At 43.5% G+C, this 21,115-nt stretch overlaps 1 protein-coding gene across 1 annotated transcript; it reads left to right on the plus strand.

The window, feature by feature from the left end:
* Positions 1-3,465: 3,465 nt before the first annotated feature.
* Positions 3,466-20,766, plus strand: LOC135523398 (alpha-N-acetylgalactosaminide alpha-2,6-sialyltransferase 2-like). Its single transcript, XM_064950041.1, has 10 exons — positions 3,466-3,589; positions 8,866-9,234; positions 12,429-12,675; positions 14,599-14,764; positions 15,249-15,423; positions 16,387-16,525; positions 16,701-16,804; positions 17,320-17,403; positions 18,258-18,357; positions 19,579-20,766. The coding sequence occupies exons 2-10, from the start codon at positions 9,020-9,022 to the stop codon at positions 19,747-19,749; spliced, it is 1,401 nt and encodes a 466-aa protein (XP_064806113.1). The 5' UTR covers positions 3,466-3,589; positions 8,866-9,019; the 3' UTR covers positions 19,750-20,766.
* Positions 20,767-21,115: the final 349 nt, after the last annotated feature.

Raw genomic sequence — 21,115 nt, forward strand, 5'->3', positions numbered from 1 at the left:
TAAGATTTTATATCTTTCATCACATTTCCAGTGCGTCAGAAGACTCAATTAGTACTTAGTAGCATTGCCTTTAAATTGTTTAACTTGGGTCAAACGTTTCGGGGTAGCCCTCCACAAGCTTAAATCAATAATTTGGGGGAATTTCGGCCCATTCCTCCTGACAGAGCTGGTTTAACTAAGTCAAGTTTGTAGGTCTCCTTGCTCGCACACGCTTTTTCAGTACTGCCCACAAAGGATTAGGTCAGGGCTTTGTGATGGCCACTCCAATACCTTGACTTTGTTGTCCTTAAGCCCTTTCGCCACAATTTTGGAAGTATGCTTGGGGTCATTGTCCATTTGGAAGACCCATTTGCGACCAAGCTTTAACTTCCTGACTGATGTCTTGAGATGTTGCTCAAGATGCCTCATGATGCCATCTTTTCTGTGAAGTGCACCAGTCCCTCCTGCAGCAAAGCACCCCCACAACATGATGCTGCCACCCCCTTGCTTCATGGTTGGGATGGTATTCTTCGGCTTGCAAGCCTCCTTCTTTTCCTCCAAACACAACGATGGTCAGTATGGCCAAACTGTTCTATTTTTGTTCTATTCTGTTCTATTTTTGTTTCATCAGACCAGAGGACATTTCTCCAAAAAGTATGATCTTTGACCCCATGTGCAGTAGCAAACCATAGTCTGGCTTTTTTCATAGCGGTTTTGGAGCAGTGGCTTCTTCCTTGCTGAGCGGCCTTTCAGGTCATATCGATGTAGTGCTCGTTTTACTGTGGCTATAGATACTTTTGTACCTGTTTCCTCCAGCATCTTCACAAGGTCCTTTGCTGTTGTTCTGGGATTGATTTGCACTTTTTGCACCAAAGTATGTTCATCTCTAGGAGACAGAACGCGTCTCCTTCCTGAGCGGTATAACGGCTGAGTGGTCCCATGGTGTTTATACTTGCGTACTATTGTTTGTACAGATGAACGTGGTACCTTCAGGCATGTGGAAATTGCTCCCAAGGATGAACCAGACTTGTGGAGGTCTAAAAGTTTTTTTCTGAGGTCTTGGTTGATTTCTTTTGATTTTCCCATGATGTCAAGCAACGAGGCACTGAGTTTGAAGGTAGGCCTTGAAATACATCCACAGGTACACCTCCAATTGACTCAAATGATGTCATTCAGCCGATCAGAAGCTTCTAAAGTCATGACATCATTTTCTGGATTTCTTCAAGCTGTTTAAAGGCACAGTCAACTTGGTGTATGTAAACTTCTGACCCACTGGAATTGTGATACAGTGAATTGTAAGTGAAATAATCTGTCTGTAAACAATTGTTAAAAAAATTACTTGTGTCATGCACAAAGTAATGTCCTAACCGACTTTGCAAAAGTATAGTTTGTTAAGAAGAAATTTGCGGAGTGGTTGAAAAACAAGTTTTAATGACTACAGCCTAAGTGTATGTAAACTTGCGACTTCAACTGTACGTACAGTCACTGTGGGGACGACATCATCGATGCACTTATTGATGAAGCCGATGAATGAAGTGGTGTACTCCTCAATGCCATTGGATGAATCCTGGAACATATTCCAGTCTGTGCTAGTAAAACAGTCCTGTAGTGTAGCATCCATCTCATCTGACCACTTCCGTGTTGAGCGAGTCACTGGTACTTCCTGTTTTAATTTTTGCTTGTAAGCAGGAATCAGGAGGATATAATTATGGTCTAATTTGCCAAATGGAAGGCGAGGGAGAGCTTTTTATGCATCTCTGTGTGTGGAGTAAAGGTGGTCTAGAGTTTTTTTCCATCTGATTGCACATGTGACATGCTGGTAAAAATGTGTTAAAACTGATTTAAGTTTGCCTGCATTAAAGTCCCCGGCCACTAGGAGCGCCGCTTCTGGGTGAGCATTTTCTTCTTTGCTTATGGCCTTATAGAGTTGGTTGAGAGTGGTCTTAGTGCCAGCTTAGTTCTGTGGTGGTAAATAGTCAGCTACGAATAATACAGATGAGAACTCTCTTGGTAGATAGTGTGGTCTACAGCTTATCATTAGGTACTCTACCTCAGGCGAGCAATACCTCAAGACTTTTTTAATATTAGACATCGCGCACCAGCTGTTATTGACAAATAGACACACACCCCCACCCCTTGTCGAAAATCCTGCTAGCTTTATATTGTCCGTTTCGTCGGTCAGCCACGTCTCGGTGAAACATAAGATGTTACAGTTTTTAATGTCCCGCTAGTAGGATAATCTTAATCGTAGGTCATCAATTTTATTTTCCAATGATTGCACGTTAGCAAGAAGAGCGGATGGCAGTGGGATTTTACTCGCTCACCCCCTGGATTCTCAGAAGGCTGCCCGATCTGCGGACCCTTTTCCGGCGTCTTTTCTTCACGCAAATAGTGTGGATTTGGGCCTGTTCCAGTGAAAGCAGGATATCCTTCTCGTCGAACTCGTGTAAAGAAAACGTTTCTTCCAGTCCGTGGTCAGTGATCGCTTTTCTGAACGCCAGAAGTTATTTTCGGTCATAAGAAACAGTAGTAGCAACATTATGTACACGACAAGTTATAAAACAAGTTACACAAAATGCAAACAAATAACAAAATAGCACAACTGGTTGGGAGAATGTAAAACGTCAGCCATGTGCTTCGGCGCCATCTTAAACACGCTAGTTAGCTACCACACGTTCTTGTCAAACTGTTAACGGAGTAGCTAGCAAGCAACAAGTTATGCCACTTTTACTTGAGGGCAAATAAATCAGATTTTCCCGTTCAAAGAAGTCTCATGGCCAGGAATCAAATTTCTATCTGACGTCAAACAACCTACAAAGCTGGCTTGGAATATCCGATTCAATGTGCATTTTGGCTGGTCAGACTGCAGGAAAGAGAACAGATTTGAATCAGATATGCAAAAAAAATAGCTTTGAGTCACTTCAAACTGTCAATGTGAACAAGGCTTTAGACAAGCTAGCTACTCTAACTTGATTGATAGCCTTAAATGGCTTCTTGGTAGCTTGTTAGGTTCCCAATCTCACATCTGGGCTATCTCAAGCCAACTCCACAAAAATGCTCCGTGGCTAGTAGTACTACAGAAAAACAAAAACTAAAGTATCATTTTTATTTGTAAAACATTTTTAATTAACAAATCTGAGTGGGCACTAGCCCCCAGTTGGCATGACACCTCTGCCCTGGACAGTTAATTTTTTTGTGGAATAAATATCAGAATTGTGCTGCCTGTGTGAACACAGCCATTGTGACCATAGCAACGCTATTCCTCTAAAGCTGTCGTCTCACGTCTGACTTTATTGTAGTCCGGGGTGTATTCACTAGGAACTAAAGAGAACGAAACAGGGCTGGACCTTGGTGAATTTGTCAAATAGAAACGATAGTTTTCGTTGCAAAACAAAACGGTTTGGACTAATGATTACACCCCGTAGTAAATGTTCCCTCTCTCCCAATTGCCAGCATCTGTTGCTCATTTCACAATCGTCCCGCCCATGCTGTGCTGTGCCGGCGCTCCGGTCTATTAGTCAAAGAGTTCTTCTGGTTTAGATGACTTTCTACTGTCGCTACTCTCCTACTATGCAGACAGATAACTGTCACTAAAGAAGACTCGTCACAGGTAAGTGGATATGGGGACATTTTAACTTTTTATTTTCAATGTTTAGCTTTGTGTTGTGAAAAGGGAGGAGAGAGATCTCAGAGTAGTGACTTGCTGTTTCTCTGAGGGTGATCATGGTAATCGGTGCAAAACATGAACTTTAACAAATACCATCAAGTTTAGAGCTTTTTTCTTCTTCTTAGGATTCATTCAGATTTTTAGGAGAATTAAATCAAAAGAGGGGAAAGTATTTTATTATCATCATTATTCAACTGAATGGAAAACAAAATGTGACAGCACAGCCAAGATTTATAAAATAAATTTTAAGACCTTTAAGGTCAAATGTTTGCTGTCTCTATTCTCCACCAAATGTCAAAGTTTTCACAGATGTGTTGAACAGGGCTAATCTGCGGATCAAGGTTTTCCTTCCATTCCCCGGTCATCTATCTTCAAACAAACACTGAGGAATAAGTCAGGGAAAGTACATAGTTGACATTTTAATGACCTCCGTCTTACAGTAGTTTGATTAAATGTTTACTGATGAATTCATTATATTTTGGTATGTTTTTCAAAGATTTACTCTACACTACTTTGACAACACAAACTGAATCCAGGACAGCTGAACGCATTCTTCCTTCTCCCTACAGTTTTCATCCATCAGCCCAACGACTGGCTCATGTGAACTACAATCTCAAAACTGTGTTTTAACATTGATAATCAACGCATGCGATAAGTGGCTTGGAAATATATGGTCTTTAAAAAATATATATATATAATCAGCGAGACAGAATGTAACCGTTCCACAGCCATACAGCTATGGATGCTGCCATCTAACCAAACTCCACTTCCTCAGTAAACCACACAGGTGTCCGGACCATGCGAGAGGGCTAACTCCAGAGGGGGGTGTAGCTGTCTCCCACACTCCCTCCGGAGGTGGACGTCTGTCTTGTTTACAAGCACTGTAACGTGGAGATATGACCGTAACAGATGTCTCCCACACACAGACTCAACCTTTTGTGTCATTCTAGGATATGTGACAGAATGAGTAGTGCCATTTGAGGCTACCTTCATTTTTTTTTTTTTAAGTAGTCCATTTTCTTCATAATTGTCTGATCCCTCCTGGTGACCTGGTTGGACATGACTTCAACAGGGTCACCAGGAGGGATCAGCCAATGAATTGGAAGTCCCACCCAGTTGACTACATTAAAGTGGGGGAAGCACTCAATGGCACTGCCCATGCTAATACAGACTTTGGGCCACTAAAGTTCTCTATCATTCTCGATTCTGCCACAATACCTCTGGAGGTAGTGCGTGAGTCATCTACTGTACCCCACATACCCCTCTCTGAGTGGTACAGCATATAGACAATCGCTCTCCCACATCACATGCCCCTGCAAGAATGACCTTTAATACCAGTAGGCTATATATATATTTATTTATTTTCTCTTTTAGCCCAATTGAAAATTTAAAGGCTTTTATAATATCCATACTCTTTTGAATCGTGGCATTGATCAAGTGCGCAACGCTGTGCGGTATGGTTTTAGATGAGAAGCTCCTGTATAGTTTGTATTGCTATCTTTCTTTTATTAGTCTAAATGTTACAGTATGCTAATGGCTGCACTGCCACATGAAGCAGGAATGTGGCTTTGGCCACTCCACATCCCAAGGCTAGGGTAAACAGACAAGGTTAATCTGATGTTAAAGAGTATGTGTTTCACTCATGTAAATCCAATCAGAACAGAATGTAGTGCTCGAAGGCCATGTTCTCCGCCCCGCACTGTGTTTACCATGTCATTGTAGTCAGAGGGAGGTGACAGATGAGGTATAGAAGTGCGTGTTCTCATACAGGTGCTAATGATTTTACTATCAGAGTAACTGTTGACATTCAAAACGTTCCTCGTGGTTCGTCACAGCCAGGGGGAGGAGCATGTGAACAATACATTGAACTCCAAAGGCCCTTTTTTTTTTTTTTTACATTGTTTTATTTCTATATATAGTCCACTACTTTTGACCCGAGCCACTTGGGACAGAGACATTTCCTCAGAGTAGAGATGTGATTCTGGTTTCCTGGTGTTTCCAGTACTTGTGGCAGAAAAATAACCTCTCCCTCAACGTCAACAAAACAAAGGGACTGATCGTGGACTTCAGGACACAGCAGAGGGCGCACACCCCCTATCTACATCGACGGGACCGTAGTGGAGAAGATGGAAATCTTCAAGTTCCTCGGCGTACACATCACTGACATTATGAAATTGTCATCCCACACAGACATGAGGCTGAAGAAATTCCTTCTTGGCCCCGACGACCCTCACAAACTTTAATATGTACAATTGAGAGCATCCTGTCGGGCTGTATCACCGGCTGGTACGGCAACTGTACCTCCATGCAACTGCAGGGCTCTCTCGAGGGTGGTGAGGTCTGCCCAACTCATCACCGGGGGCACACTGCCTGCCCTCCAGGACACCTACTGCACCCAATGTCATAGGAAGCCTAAAATGATAATCAAGGACATCAACCACCCGAGCCACTGCCTGTTCACCCCACTATCATTCAGAAGGCAAGGTCAGTACAGGTGCATCAAAGCTGGGACCGAGACACTGAAAAACAGCTTCTATCTCAAGGCCATCACTGTTAAATAACCATCACTAGCCGGCTTCCACCCGGCTTCCACTCAACCCTGCACCTTAGAGGCTGCTGCCCTATGTACACTGCTCCAAAAAATAAAGGGAACACTTAAACAACACAATGTAATTCCAAGTCAATCACACTTCTGTGAAATCAAACTGTCCACTTGGGAAGCAACACTGATTGACAATAAATTTCACATGCTGTTGTGCAAATGGAATAGACAACAGGTGGAAATTATAGGCAATTAGCAAGACACCCCCAATAAAGGAGTGGTTCTGCAGGTGGGGACCACAGACCACTTCTCAGTTCCTATGCTTCCTGGCTGATGTTTTGGTCACTTTTGAATGCTGGCGGTGCTTTCACTCTAGTGGTAGCATGAGACGGAGTCTACAACCCACACAAGTGGCTCAGGTAGTGCAGCTCATCCAGGATGGCACATCAATGCGAGCTGTGGCAAGAAGGTTTGCTGTGTCTGTCAGCGTAGTGTCCAGAGCATGGAGGCGCTACCAGGAGACAGGCCAATACATCAGGAGACGTGGAGGAGGCTGTAGGAGGGCAACAACCCAGCAGCAGGACCGCTACCTCTGGCTTTGTGCAAGGAGGGGCAGGAGGAGCACTGCCAGAGCCCTGCAAAATGACCTCCAGCAGGCCACAAATGTGCAAGTGTCTGCTCAAACGGTCAGAAACAGACTCCATGAGGGTGGTATGAGGGCCCAACGTCCACAGGTGGTGGTTGTGTTTACAGCCCAACACCGTGCAAGATTGGCAAATTCGCCACTGGCACCCTGTGCTCTTCACAGATGAAAGCAGGTTCACACTGAGCACGTGACAGAGTCGGGAGATGCCGTGGAGAACGTTCTGCTGCCTGCAACATCCTCCAGCATGACCGGTTTGGCGATGGGTCAGTCATGGTGTGGGGTGGCATTTCTTTGGGGGGCCGCACAGCCCTCCATGTGCTCGCCAGAGGTAGCCTGACTGCCATTAGGTACCGAGATGAGATCCTCAGACCCCTTGTGAGACCATATGCTGGTGCGGTTGGCCCTGGGTTCCTCCTAATGCAAGACAATGCTAGACCTCATGTGGCTGGAGTGTGTCAGCAGTTCCTGCAAGAGGAAGGCATTGATGCTATGGACTGGCCCGCCCGTTCCCCAGACCTGAATCCAATTGAGCACATCTGGGACATCATGTCTCGCTCCATCCACCAACACCATGTTGCACCACAGACTGTCCAGGAGTTGGCGGATGCTTTAGTCCAGGTCTGGAAGGAGATCCCTCACGAGACCATCCACCACCTCGTCAGGAGCATGCCCAGGCATTGTAGGGAGGTCATACAAGCACGTGGAGGCCACACACACTACTGAGCCTCATTTTAACTTGTTTTAAGGACATTACATCAAAGTTGGATCAGCCTGTAGTGTGCTTTTCCACTTTAATTTTGAGTGTCACTCCAAATCCAGACCTCCATGGGTTAATAAATTTGATTTCCATTGAGAATTTTTGTGTGATTTTGTTGTAAGCACATTCAACTATGTAAAGAAAAAATTATCTAATAAGAATATATTCATTCATTCAGATCTAGGATGTGTTATTTTAGTGTTCCCTTTATTTTTTTGAGCAGTGTACTCTGGATAAGAGCGTCTGCTAAATGACTTAAATGTAAATGTACATAGACATGGAATCACTGGTCACTTTAATAATGGAACACTCGTCACTATAATAATGGAACACTCGTCTCTATAATAATGGAACACTAGTCACTTTAATAATGGAACACTCGTCACTATAATAATGGAACACTCGTCACTATAATAATGGAACACTCGTCACTATAATAATGGAACACTCGTCACTATAATAATGGAACACTCGTCACTATAATAATGGAACACTCGTCACTATAATAATGGAACACTCGTCACTATAATAATGGAACACTCGTCACTTTAATAATGGAACACTGGTCACTTTAATAATGGAACACTCGTCACTTTAATAATGTTCACATACTGCTTTACTCATCCAATATGTAAATACTGTATTCTACTATGTTTTAATCAATGCCACTCTGACATTGCTCATCCTACTATTTATATATTTCTTAATCCCATTGTTTTACTTTTTAGATTTGTGAATTGTTAGATATGACTGTACTGTTGGAGCTAGGAACACAAGCATTTTACTACACCCGCAATAACATCTGCTACGTGTGTGTGTGACCAATAACATGTTATTTGACTTATCACAAGTCAGTCATCATGACCCTCTTCTTGTCTGGTTTAGGGTTAGTGGGTTTATCAGGGTTGAGCGGGGTTAGTACGTTTGAGCAGGGTTAAACAGGTTTGAGCGGTGTTTAACAGGTTTGAGCGGGGTTGTCAGAGTTGGCACCTTTTGACAGTTACTCTGCCATCACTGTATTGTTCTGGGAGGATGAAGGCTTCACCTGTTCAAGGAGTTCCTGTATCATGAGCCATCAGTGGCAATGAACAGTCCAAAGTAAATACCCATCTGCCCCTAAAATAGAGGGATCTGAAAGAATACAGAGACTGTATTTTTGTGGTCAAAGGTTTAATTTAAAAGGGATTATTGGGAGCAGCTCTGTTGACACGGTGAGGTAAAGTTTGCTCTCTCCATTTGATCTATGTACGTTTCTCCTCTCTCTGTCTCTCCAGACTGTCATGTGGTAAGAGCGGCCCCAGAGTTGTGTGCACCTCTGTGGACTCATTTTACAGTCAACTCCAGCCCTCGTCTCTTTCCTCGTTGCTCCCCTGAAAACCCGAACATCCTCCTCAGAAGGACATTGGTTACTCCCCACATTCCTCCTCAATGGAGGGTAGAGTGCACACACGCAGCCGGCTGCTCAGGCTCAGGTCCACGATGACGAGCATAGGGCTCCAGAGGAGGCTATGGCTGTGCTTCCTGGGTGTCAGCTTCCTGCCAGTCATCTATTTCATCTATTTGAACCTTGAGATCACCTGGCACATGGACAACCTGAACCTGACACAATTCCCTGGCATCTGGTACACACAGGAACCCAAGAGGTAAACCAGCAACGACGCAACAATCTAAAACTCCTGACGGAAAATATTACCTATTATACATATTAAATATTACCTCTAACAATGTTTCCATTCACAGTTTGTGAGTGAAGTTATACCGTATCAATTAATATCACGACAGCTGTGACGGAAACGGCAAAGTTTCGGTATAATTTTCTTAATGCCGACAAAATCATTTGTTTCATTTGACATGGTGGGGATCTTTTTGTGTCTGTAAAAAAAAAAAAGTGTTGTGTGAGAAATGGAGGCAGAAATGCCTTTTTTTATAAGCAAATATTAATATAAGAAACATCATAACCTGGGGAAACAGTTCAGAAGGCTACAGGTTCAATAGTTTATGATGAGCTTCATCGGGTGGTGAAAGCACTCGATCGTGATGCTCCTTTTCCAATTCACATCAAAGGCCTTTAATAAGGTGACATGATGATCAATGCTTGACTGCCGTTTGACACTTTTTAAATAGTCTCGCACTTATCCATAATAATCTCATGTAGACTAGGGGCCTGAGTGCGGTGTGTTGTGAACGTATTGTAATGTTTTTAAAGGTGTATAAACGGCCTTATTTTTGCTGGACCCCGGGATGATTTGCTGCGGCTTTGGCAGCACATAATGGGGATCCATAATAAATACAAATATCCCACAAAGCCTACCTGCACAGCCTACCTGCACTGCCTACCTGCACTGCCTACCTGCACTGTATCTGCCAGCTGTTGACTAAAGCACACTTGACAAGACCAGAATAGTCACATTTGCTATTTAACCCAACAGTTTTTGTGACAACTATTGGCAGAGTTGAAATGCGATGGAATTTTTTAAATAGAATATTTGCTTGAATATTGGGCGGCAGGTAGCCTAAGGGTTAGAGCGTTGGGCCAGTAACCGAAAGGTTGCTAGATCAAATCCCCGAGCTGACAAGGTAAAAATCTCTTGTTTTGCCCCTGAACAAGGCAGTTAGCCTACCGGGGAACAGTGGGTTGTCATTGTAAATAAGAATTTGTTTTTAATTGACTTGCCTCGTTAAACAAATAATAATAATAATTCAATAATCTGTCACCAATTGGATGGAACCCTAGCTACTGTCTGAGAATGTTAAATGATTAGTGTGTTGTGTAATTCAAAAGCAAAGATTCGGAGGGATTTTAATTTATTTAAAGGCTGAACTAGTGGAATTAATGTATATACTGTCTATTCTTTCTACCTTTTTTATATTTATTTATTGAAAATCTTCCTGGTTGCTCGGTTTGCCAAATGACTAGTCGTACAGAGGGACATGGTTCACCTGCCTGAGATCATGGAGATTTAAACCGTGAGATTTTTTAAAATCAAACGCTGTCTTCCTGCAAGTCATCAATGTAGCCACACACAAGCAGCTGGGCTAACATTAAAACCAGAGAGAGCAACAGAATGGGGTTACATGTGAAATGTCAGCCTGGTAGTAATGTCAGAGTAGTGGAAGCAGCTGTATTTCTCTCGCTGTGAGAGGTCTAATTTGGAGACTAAATCATACGTTTGAGTGGTTTAAGGTTCAGCAGGTCTGTCATTTTGATGGCCTGTCTGTCTCTGCCACTCTGCCTGTCTGCCTCGCTGCCTGTCTGTCTCTGCCTCTCTGCCTGTCTGTCTCTGTCTGTCTCCCTCCCTCCTCTGCCTCCCTCCCTGCCATTCACCTATTCAGTGATTTCTATCTGAATGACAGTTATTTGAAATCGGCCTGTTCTGCCACTCCTTTTTGTTCCAAACTGTCTCTCCAAATGCATTTTTGCTTTGGGTTCATCGTCTATTAACACATGGAGATCACTGTATTTAGACAGGCCGGGGAATGATGAATGAACAGTTTATGGAGAAGGGGATTTCTGCTATTGCACGACAAAAACATTAGCATTTCTGTGGAAAAGGGGGATTTTTTTTTTACATCAACCATCGTTTTTTTCTGTCTGCTCGAGAGCCTCTTATGAGAGAATGCATAGTCCATGATGCATCAGTCCTTCAGTTGTATTTCCTGGTGGCGACTATCACCTTTTTGATCTCAGATTGTCACAGGTATCGGTTACGCCCTAATCCAATTTTGGTTTCTTACCTTTTGTTCTTCATTAAATGACTGGAGGACACAGGTCCAGATATGACTCAGTGCATTGGGGCAATATTACTCTGTAGAGCTCTTTGGCATTTTGTTGTACTGAAAATACATCCAGACACAATCAGGCCTTATTGTTTATTTAATAGAAGTGCACTTGGCCAACATCAATGTGGAGGATACAGGTAATTTTATGAGACGAACGATTGTCTTTCCCTACCAAACACGATGCAGCTCTACCATTGGCACATTGAATAGCATACCACTTCTCCGTACTGTTTTACTCAGAATAAATCAAGACTAGGGCTGTCCCGGACGACGACAACAAAATAATGGTCGACGAAAGCCTATCGACCAGTCGAATAATTGGGGTCATCCATAATCCAGACTCGACCACAAATTAGAAGAAGAGAAGTTGTAGGTTAGTGTAAAATACATTTCAATAATGGTGAAATCTGACAACACTTTATAATGACGAGGCTCAACCCTAGATCATGTATAGAAAGACATTTTAGGTTCAGCTTCTCTGCTCAATTTGGGTCACATGACCACAGTTGACAGAGCGTGTGCTGTTTCTGCCGAGTCGGATACAGAATCAACATATTTCAGCTGTTACTGAGGAACTTTTGTTTGTGTTAGAGAAATATGTGAGTTTTTCCACAATTGGGTAGCAGGAGACAACGACATTTGACATTACCCAGGACAGTTAGAGCTGAAACCGGTGTCACCTTAACATTTAACATTTACATTTAAGTCATTTAGCAGACGCTCTTATCCAGAGCGACTTACAAATTGGTGAATTCACCTTCTGACATCCAGTGGAACAGCCACTTTACAATAGTGCATCTAAATCATTTAAGGGGGGGGGTGAGAAGGATTACTTTATCCTATCCTAGGTATTCCTTGAAGAGGTGGGGTTTCAGGTGTCTCCGGAAGGTGGTGATTGACTCCGCTGTCCTGGCATCGTGAGGGAGTTTGTTCCACCATTGGGGGGGCCAGAGCAGCGAACAGTTTTGTCTGGGCTGAGCGGGAACTGTACTTCCTCAGTGGTAGGGAGGCGAACAGGCCAGAGGTGGATGAAGGTGTGTGTTTTGTCTCTTGCCAGGTTACATGACCCTGAAGAACCTCTTGTTGTCAATACGCTGTCAGATACTACTATTATCGCACCACCAACACCTTTAAGTTTAAAGGTGAAGTCCACATCCCCTGCCAGAGTCAGACCGTCAACAGAACCTGGAGCCAGGACTACCAAGGGCTCTGATCTTAAAGGTGCTCTCCTCAAGTCCGCCAAACCAACAGAGCCACCATTCATTGGCGACAGCTACTACAGTGAAGATGCCCCACCTCAAACAGTGAGTTGAAGTTCCTTTTTCTGAGCTGTTCCTGTTACTCCATGTGTTTGTTGTGATTGCTGTCTACTTCAGAGACCTTAAGGCCTGTGGTCTCCTTGCAGTCAATGCTGACTGATTGTACTTCCAGACACACGAAGCATGGAAGCACTTAAAATAATGCCCCACTTTGTTATAAAATAAGGACAGTGGATATCTGTTAAATCTCAGTCAGATGACATGAGTGATACTCTAGTTAACCACCAGATCACACAACCCAAAAGGTCATCAACGTGTAATTCATACAGCAATTTGATAAGCTCTGGGCCATCTTAAGCAATCTCCATATTACATTATGTGGAAATAAACCCAGTTCAATAATTACCTTTTTAATTTAACTGCAGGTCTGCATGGTAAAATTCCACCACTAGTTCAGTGTTAATCACGCAGATGTTCTAAGGACTTCATGTTCTGCAATAATGTTGGCTGGTGTTTGCGTGCCGTGGGATGTCTAGTTGAATGAATGCCAGTGACAACTGGCTAGTGTTTTCTTTGGGCTCGTGTATAATGGCAAATATATGACATGTTTCCCAGACTGTGTTATCTTGCTCTACCCTCCTTGTGTCATCACTATAGAAGAATGTTGCAGCGTCATCACATGGTCAACCGAGACAAGGAAAGAACATTGTACATTTTCATGTGAACAATGGCTGAGGTTCATTTGACAAACAGTCATTTCAGTTTAAAAGGAATTCTGCTTCCTGTTTTTCCTATAATATAGACTAAATACGGTCGACCACAACAGAGAACTCTCCACTGTGGAGAGAGACAGGCAGAGAGGCCACTGGTGGTTTCTCATTGGCATGTTTCTTTCCTAAGACAAAGAAGATGTGAAGCATATGTGGGTGGTAAAGGAACATTGGAGATTGTACGGTTCAATGCAATCTCTTGATCTCTACCTTTTTGTGTTTAGTGCAGTTGTATGCACAACTCCTATCAAACTCTTTGTCTGCTTTTCTCCCACTCGTTGACCTTCCATGATTCAGTGTTCCTCAGAAACAGTGAGTAGTTACCCTGATGATGAAGACCTAAATGGCCTCGTTTGATACAAGACCGTAGCTATGAGGGGACACAGAGGTTCGGGAACCTTTTTTTTAATAAAAAAAATAAAATACATCTTGAGTCCTGTCCATATTATATTGTGTGGCACATTATATATAACAGTTATATATAATATAAGCAGTAAGGCCAGAGGGATAAGGGAGGTTCTTGGGTGTAATGCAGAGTGCCTGGACACAGCCCTTAGCTATTGTATATTGGCAATATGCTACAAAACCCCGAGGTGACTTATTGCTATTATAAGCTGTTTACCAACGTAATTAGAGCAGTACATAAAAAAATCATACCCATGGTATACGGCTGTCAGCCAATCAGCATCCAGTGCTTGAATCACCCACTTTACAATGACCTTTGTGTAACTGCAGGTCTGCATGGTAAAATTACACCGTTCGTTCAGTTTTAATGATGCTGATATTGAGTCACTTATTGTTCTATAAGGACATTAGGTTGTGCTGGTGTTTTTTTGTTTGTTTGTTGCCCCCTCTACCGTGACAATGACAGGATATGATGTCATATTACAGGTTTCCCAGAATCTGTTCTCTTGTGCCACCCTCTTTTGTGTCATCGCCATAGAATGTTGTAGCGGCATCGTCACGTGGTCTACCCAGTGCTGAGTTAATGTGAGTTAATGTGTAGCGGCTAATGGCTAACAGGCCATGTGTTTGTAGATAGACTGAGGTGAATGAAGCTGCAGCAGCCAAGGTGATAATGTCTGGGGTCATTTTTTTTAACTTGTTTTCACTGTTCTCCAAATAGTATTTTAGAGTTTTGAAATTGTATTGAAATACAGTAAATGAGCTTTAACTTTCTGAACGTTATTCCATCCAGGACTGTCCAGACAGTATTCGTAGCAGGGTGCCCCAGACAGATTTTGGGGTACGGTATCTGGGCAGGATCCCTGTGCTTCAGTGGGCCAAGCATGCCACTCTAGAACAGTACCAGCGCCTCCGTCAGTATCCAGGGACTCATGGCTGGGCAAACCTCGACTTTAACAGTACGTACTTTCAATACATGTTGACATGAACGTTTCAATGTGTTACTCCATACCAACTATTGTTTGAAAATTGGCTGACAAATCATTTTCACATGCTGACGACAAACAATTCAGTTCCACATCGTTGCCTGCCACTGTCTAACTCCAGTGCCCTATGATCCATGGTCATCCCAATAAAGATGTTATATGGCTTCAGAGATGGGGAAACACGACCCTTTATGGTCAGTCGATTGAGTACATCTGCACAACTTCACAGATGCATGGGAATCTCATATCAGCTCACATCTACAAGAGTAAACGATAGAATGATTCCACTGTTTTTACCCCGTGGACTTTACTCACTCCTCCCAGCTAGTGAGACGAGACACTGACAGTTGAGTGTAGTAGTCGTCCATTGGAAATGTGCGCGAGGCAGAGATTTTACCTGTTGGTTGGCTGTCTTCACCAGTTATTTTATTACATTGGAATGCATTTGTTGTTGCAGCTCTGGTGTCGACCCTATCTGTTCTCAACACGTCAGCCAACTGGCACATGTTTGATGACTGGGATCGTCGTAGCAACGGCTCACGGTGTGTCCGCTGTGCTGTCGTGGGCAACGGAGGGATTCTGAATGATTCAAAGAAAGGCCACGAGATTGACCAGCATGACTACGTATTCAGGTGAGATGCTGTCTTTGACCCTGTTTAGTCTTGACTTCCTCAATAGCCTGCGGGGCTGGTTGGACCTTCTTGTTTAGTTTTGACTTCCTCAATAGCCTGCGGGGCTGGTTGGTCCTTCTTGTTTAGTCTTGACTTCCTCAATAGCCTGCGGGGCTGGTTGCACCTTCTTGTTTAGACTTGACTTCCTCAATAGCCTGCGGGGCTGGTTGGACCTTCTTGTTTAGTCTTGACTTCCTCAATAGCCTGCGGGGCTTGTTGGACCTTCTTGTTTAGTCTTGACTTCCTCAATAGCCTGCGGGGCTGGTTGGACCTTCTTGAGTGGAAGATGTTCCTTGGAATGTGTGTTATGTTAGTACAGTTGGCCTTCATCCTGTGTTTCATTTTGTCATTCAGGATGGCCGATTTTAAGGGCTCCTCAAGAGTCTGTTGAATGAAGCATGCATCTGGTTTCTGTGGTTACCTGAGTTTTGGGTCATTGTTCAGTGTTCATGTTCCTTCATGCCGTGGTTGTCGTTCAGTGTTCCTTCCTGTGTGTCCTGTGTTGTAATTGGTCGTCTTTGACAGTGTTCCTGTGTTGTATAAAGATAATCATTTGAGAGGTGGTTATATTGACAGTTTGGTAAAACAGTAGTGGGTAGAGTCCATTCCACTCATTTTTTTTTGTCCATCCTTTTCTTTTAAGAGCTTTGTCACAAGGGATTATGTAATAGAGATGTGTTTTCTTTGTATATCCCAGCTCCCCCTGAGACAGCCGCAGGGAGTGAGGTCATGGCCAGGGTCACCATTGTCCAGCACCCCTGAAGCAATTCTGGTTAAGTGCCTCAAAGGCGCACGGTGGCAGATTTTTTTTTTCTCCACCTTGTCGGCTCTGATATTCGAACTAGCAACTTTATTTTAATTAAATTTAAATGTTTATATTGGTTATTGACAAAGTTCTGTTCCATGCTTCTGTTGTTACTCCAGGACCAACGGAGCTGTCATTAAAGGCTTTGAGCAGGATGTGGGCTCCAGAACATCCTTCTACACGTTCTCCACCAACACACTCCGTAACTCCATGAGGAGCTACGCCAGAGCGGGCTACAGAGGACCACCGCTCTCTGAGGTGAACACTTCCATCATGATGATGATGATGATGGTTCACGATCACATTTACTCACTGGGAATAAACTTCATCCTCCATTCTTTAATTCTTTTACAGACAAACTCTTAACTTTCATTTACATTTTTTTTAATAGTCTGATCATGCATTCCTCTCGTTCTCTGTCTTTATCCTGTAGGAGACACGCTATGTCTTCCTGCCAGACCATGACAGGGATTATCTGCTGATGAAAGCAGCTGCCACACACACTCCAGTAGAAAGAGGACCAGAAATGAGCAAAACGTAAGATGGGTTAAGCTCCACTGAAGTTTTGATTTCATTCCCCACACAGCATCTATGTGGATTTCCATTGTAATTAAATACCCTCAATATCCCCAAGTATTCCTTCTTTATTTTTTATTTAACTAGGTAAGTCAGTAAAGAACAAATTTTCAATGACTGCCTAGGAACAGTGGGTTAACTGCCTTGTTCAGGGGCAGAACGACAGATTTGTACCTTGTCAGCTCGGGGATTCGAACTTGCAACCTTTCGGTTACTAGTCCAACGCTCTAACCACTAGGCTACCCTGCCATCCCTACACTCTAACCGCTAGGCTACCCTGCCGTCCCTACACTAACCGCTAGGCTACCCTGCCGTCCCTACACTCTAACTGCGAGGCTACCCTGCCGTCCCTACACTCTAACCGCTAGGCTACCCTGTCGTCCCTACACTCTAACCGCGAGGCTACCCTGTCGTCCCTACACTCTAACCGCGAGGCTACCCTATACTGTTATCTGTTTTTGTTTTTCCCTTTTTAGACCTCCCACATACTTTGGAGGAAATGTGACCGTAGAAAAGTTGAAGATGTACCATCCAGATTTCATACGCTACATCAGAAACAGGTGTGTAAAAAAACAACAACAAAAAATAAAATAAGTGGGGGAAGTGAGTTATCTTAGTACAAAGCACATAGTCTTTAGGAGAGTTGTTGTGGCTAATCCGAATCACAGCTGAGCTCTGATTATACACACACACACACCTGGACAAAGGTATGAAAGAAACCCCTTTTGAAGTCCCAACTGTTTTGGGTGGGGAGCCACTTTATGATCGAGAACTCTTCCTACAATGGTTAAAGAGGTCCTCTGATGTTGAGGTTCCAATAATATGACACGTGTGTGCACTTCTGTGAATGTTTTGTTGTATTGAAATGTAACTGATCCCAACCCTGGTTGAGTGGCAGTGCCCATTTTTATCTCCATGTCAAATAATTACCTTACTGTGATTTTTTTTTTTTTTACAATTTTTGAATTGAAAACAAGAATAGCTTCTTAGCAAAGAGAAATTTCTCAAACGAGGATTTTGCTAAGACTCTCTGGGAGTGGTCTGAGTGGGGAGGGGGAAAACGGAAGACTAGCTGTTATTGGCAGAAAGGTTTGAATCTCTCTTATTGGTCTATTAACTCATTTACCACCTGGTGATGTCACCAAGGAGGCCAGAACTCCATCCCACACCATCTAACACTTAAAGGTAATTATTATACCATGACTCTGTTTGGGTGCATACTAATCAGGCCTGTGGGGTTAGCTCTCCTCTCAACTAGGAAAAAGTGGCAGCCAGGTCTGGTCTGTCCACAACCTTTTCTCCAGCAAGGGCATTTTAGGAAAGGACAAAATCCCTGAAGATAATTTTCTTGGACACTATTTTAATGTGTGGACCAGCTGTATTGCTAAATGCTCTTTTGTGCTTCATGTCGTAGGTTCCTCCGGGCCCACGCCATGCAGACCAAATACAAGGACATCTACCGTCCATCAACAGGTGCTGTGATGCTGCTGGCTGCGATACACACCTGTGACCAGGTACGGGACCACCCACCAGTGACTAGCCATTAAACAATAACTCTCTGGACATGACTGCACTGACCCTTCAGTTGGCCAGCATTTACTCTGACCCTGATAGGCTTCAAAAGCCCTGTAAAACAGAAATACTACATTCTGCTCCGATCACTGCCGAAAGCAAAGGCCCATATGGTAATCATTGTTCTAGAGGCATGGAACACTAGATACAACTTTTTTTTTTAAAGGCTGTGACTGCAGCAACTGACCTCTGTCCCCCCTCCTGTTTCTCTCTACCTCTCTCTCCTTCTGTCCACCTCCCCCTGTTTCTCTCTACCTCTCTCCTTCTGTCACCTCCCCCTGTTTCTCTCTACCTTTCTCTCCTTCTGTCACCTCCCCCCTGTTTCTCTCTACCTCTCTCTCCTTCTGTCCACCTCCCCATGTTTCTCTCTACCTCTCTCCTTCTGTCACCTCCCCCTGTTTCTCTCTACCTTTCTCTCCTTCTGTCACCTCCCCCTGTTTCTCTCTACCTTTCTCTCCTTCTGTCACCTCCCCCTGTTTCTCTCTACCTCTCTCTCCTTCTGTCCCTCTCCCTGTTTCTCTCTACCTCTCTCTCCTTCTGTCACCTCCCCCTGTTTCTCTCTACCTTTCTCTCCTTCTGTCACCCCCCCCTGTTTCTCTCTACCTCTCTCTCCTTTTGTCCCTCTCCCTGTTTCTCTCTACCTCTCTCTCCTTCTGTCCCTCTCCCTGTTTCTCTCTACCTCTCTCTCCTTCTGTCCCTCTCCCTGTTTCTCTCTACCTCTCTCTCTGTCACCTCCCCCTGTTTCTCTCTACCTCTCTCCTTCTGTCCCTCTCCCTGTTTCTCTCTACCTCTCTCCTTCTGTCCCTCTCCCTGTTTCTCTCTACCTCTCTCTCCTTCTGTCCCTCTCCCTGTTTCTCTCTACCTCTCTCTCCTTCTGTCCCTCTCCCTGTTTCTCTCTACCTCTCTCTCCTTCTGTCCCTCTCCCTGTTTCTCTCTACCTCTCTCTCTGTCACCTCCCCCTGTTTCTCTCTACCTTTCTCTCCTTCTGTCACCTCCCCCTGTTTCTCTCTACCTCTCTCTCCTTCTGTCACCTCCCCCTGTTTCTCTCTACCTCTCTCTCCTTCTGTCCCTCTCCCTGTTTCTCTCTACCTCTCTCTCCTTCTGTCACCTCCCCCTGTTTCTCTCTACCTCTCTCTCCTTCTGTCCGTCGTGTTGGAAAACAGGTGAACGCGTATGGCTTCATGACTCCAGACTATGTGAAGTACTCTGACCACTACTTCGACCGCCAATATCACCCAGTGGGTTTCTTCATTAACCACGACATGAGGATGGAGATGACACTGTGGCAACAACTCCACCGTGCAGGCCTCATCACTCTCTACATGCGCCAGTGAACTCAGGAACTAACTCACTCAAGGTTGCTACGGCAACGACCACCTCCCGTAGGATTAAAAAAAATAGTCATAAACTGTATATATTTATATATTATTGAACAAAAAAATATAAATTCAACATGGTGTTGGTTTTATGAGCTGAAATAAAACATCCCAGAAATGTTCCGTATGCACAAAAAGCTTATTTCTCTCAAATGTTGTGCACAAATTTGTTTACATCCCTGTTAGTGAGCATTTCTCATCTGCCATCTGACAGGTTTGGCATTTTAGGCAGAGTTCCTCTGTTCAGTGTCTGTGTTCTTTTGACCATCTTAATCTTTTATTGGCCAGTCTGAGATATGGCTTTTTCTTTGCTACTCTGCATAGAAGGCCAGCATCCCGGAGTCGCCTCTTCGCCGTTGAGACTGGTGTTTTACGGGTACTATTTAATGAAGCTGCCAGTTGAGGACTTGTGGGGCGTCTGTTTCTCAAACTAGACACTCTAATGTACTTGTCCTCTTGCTCAGTTGTGCACCGGGGCCTCCCACTCCTCTTTCTATTCTAACTAGAGCCAGTTTGTGCTGTTCTGTGAAGGGAGTAGTACACAGCTTTGTATGAGATCTTCAGTTTCTTGGCAATTTCTTGCATAGAATGACTTTCATTTCTAAAGAACAAGAATAGACTGACGAGTTTCAGAAGAAAGTTATTTGTTTCTGGCCATTTTGTGCCTGTAATCGAACCCACAAATGCTGATGCTCCAGATACTCAACTAGTCTAAAGGCCAGTTTTATTTCTTATTTAATCAGAACAACAGTTTTGAGCTGTGCTAACATTATTGCAAAAGTGTTTTCTAATGATCAATTAGCCTTTTAAAAATGAACTTGGATTAGCTAACACAGTGTGCCATTGGGACACAGGAGTGATGGTTGCTGATAATTGGCCTCTGTACGCCTATGTAGATATTCCATTAAAAAAATTGTCATTTACAACATTAACAAAGTCTACACTGTATTTCTGATAAATTAGATGCTATTTTAATGGACTCTTTTTTTTTTTGTGTGTGTGCTTTTCTTTCAAAACAAAGACATTTCTAAGTGGGCCCAAAATTTAGAATGTATGTGTGTACACACACAGTACCAGTCAACAGTTTGGACACCCCCTGCTCATTCACGGGTTTTTCCTTATGTTTCCTATTTACTACATTGTAGAATAATAGTGAAGACATCAGAACTATGAAATAACACATATGTAATAATGTAGTCACCAAAGCGGTGTGAAACAAAAATATATTTGAGATTCTTCAAAGTAGCTACTCTTTGCCTTTGACAGCTTTGCATACTCTTGGCATTCTCTCAACCAGCTTCATGAGGTAGTTACCTGGAATGCA

Source organism: Oncorhynchus masou, chromosome 31 (assembly GCF_036934945.1).
Source record: "Oncorhynchus masou masou isolate Uvic2021 chromosome 31, UVic_Omas_1.1, whole genome shotgun sequence".
NCBI lineage: Eukaryota > Metazoa > Chordata > Actinopteri > Salmoniformes > Salmonidae > Oncorhynchus > Oncorhynchus masou.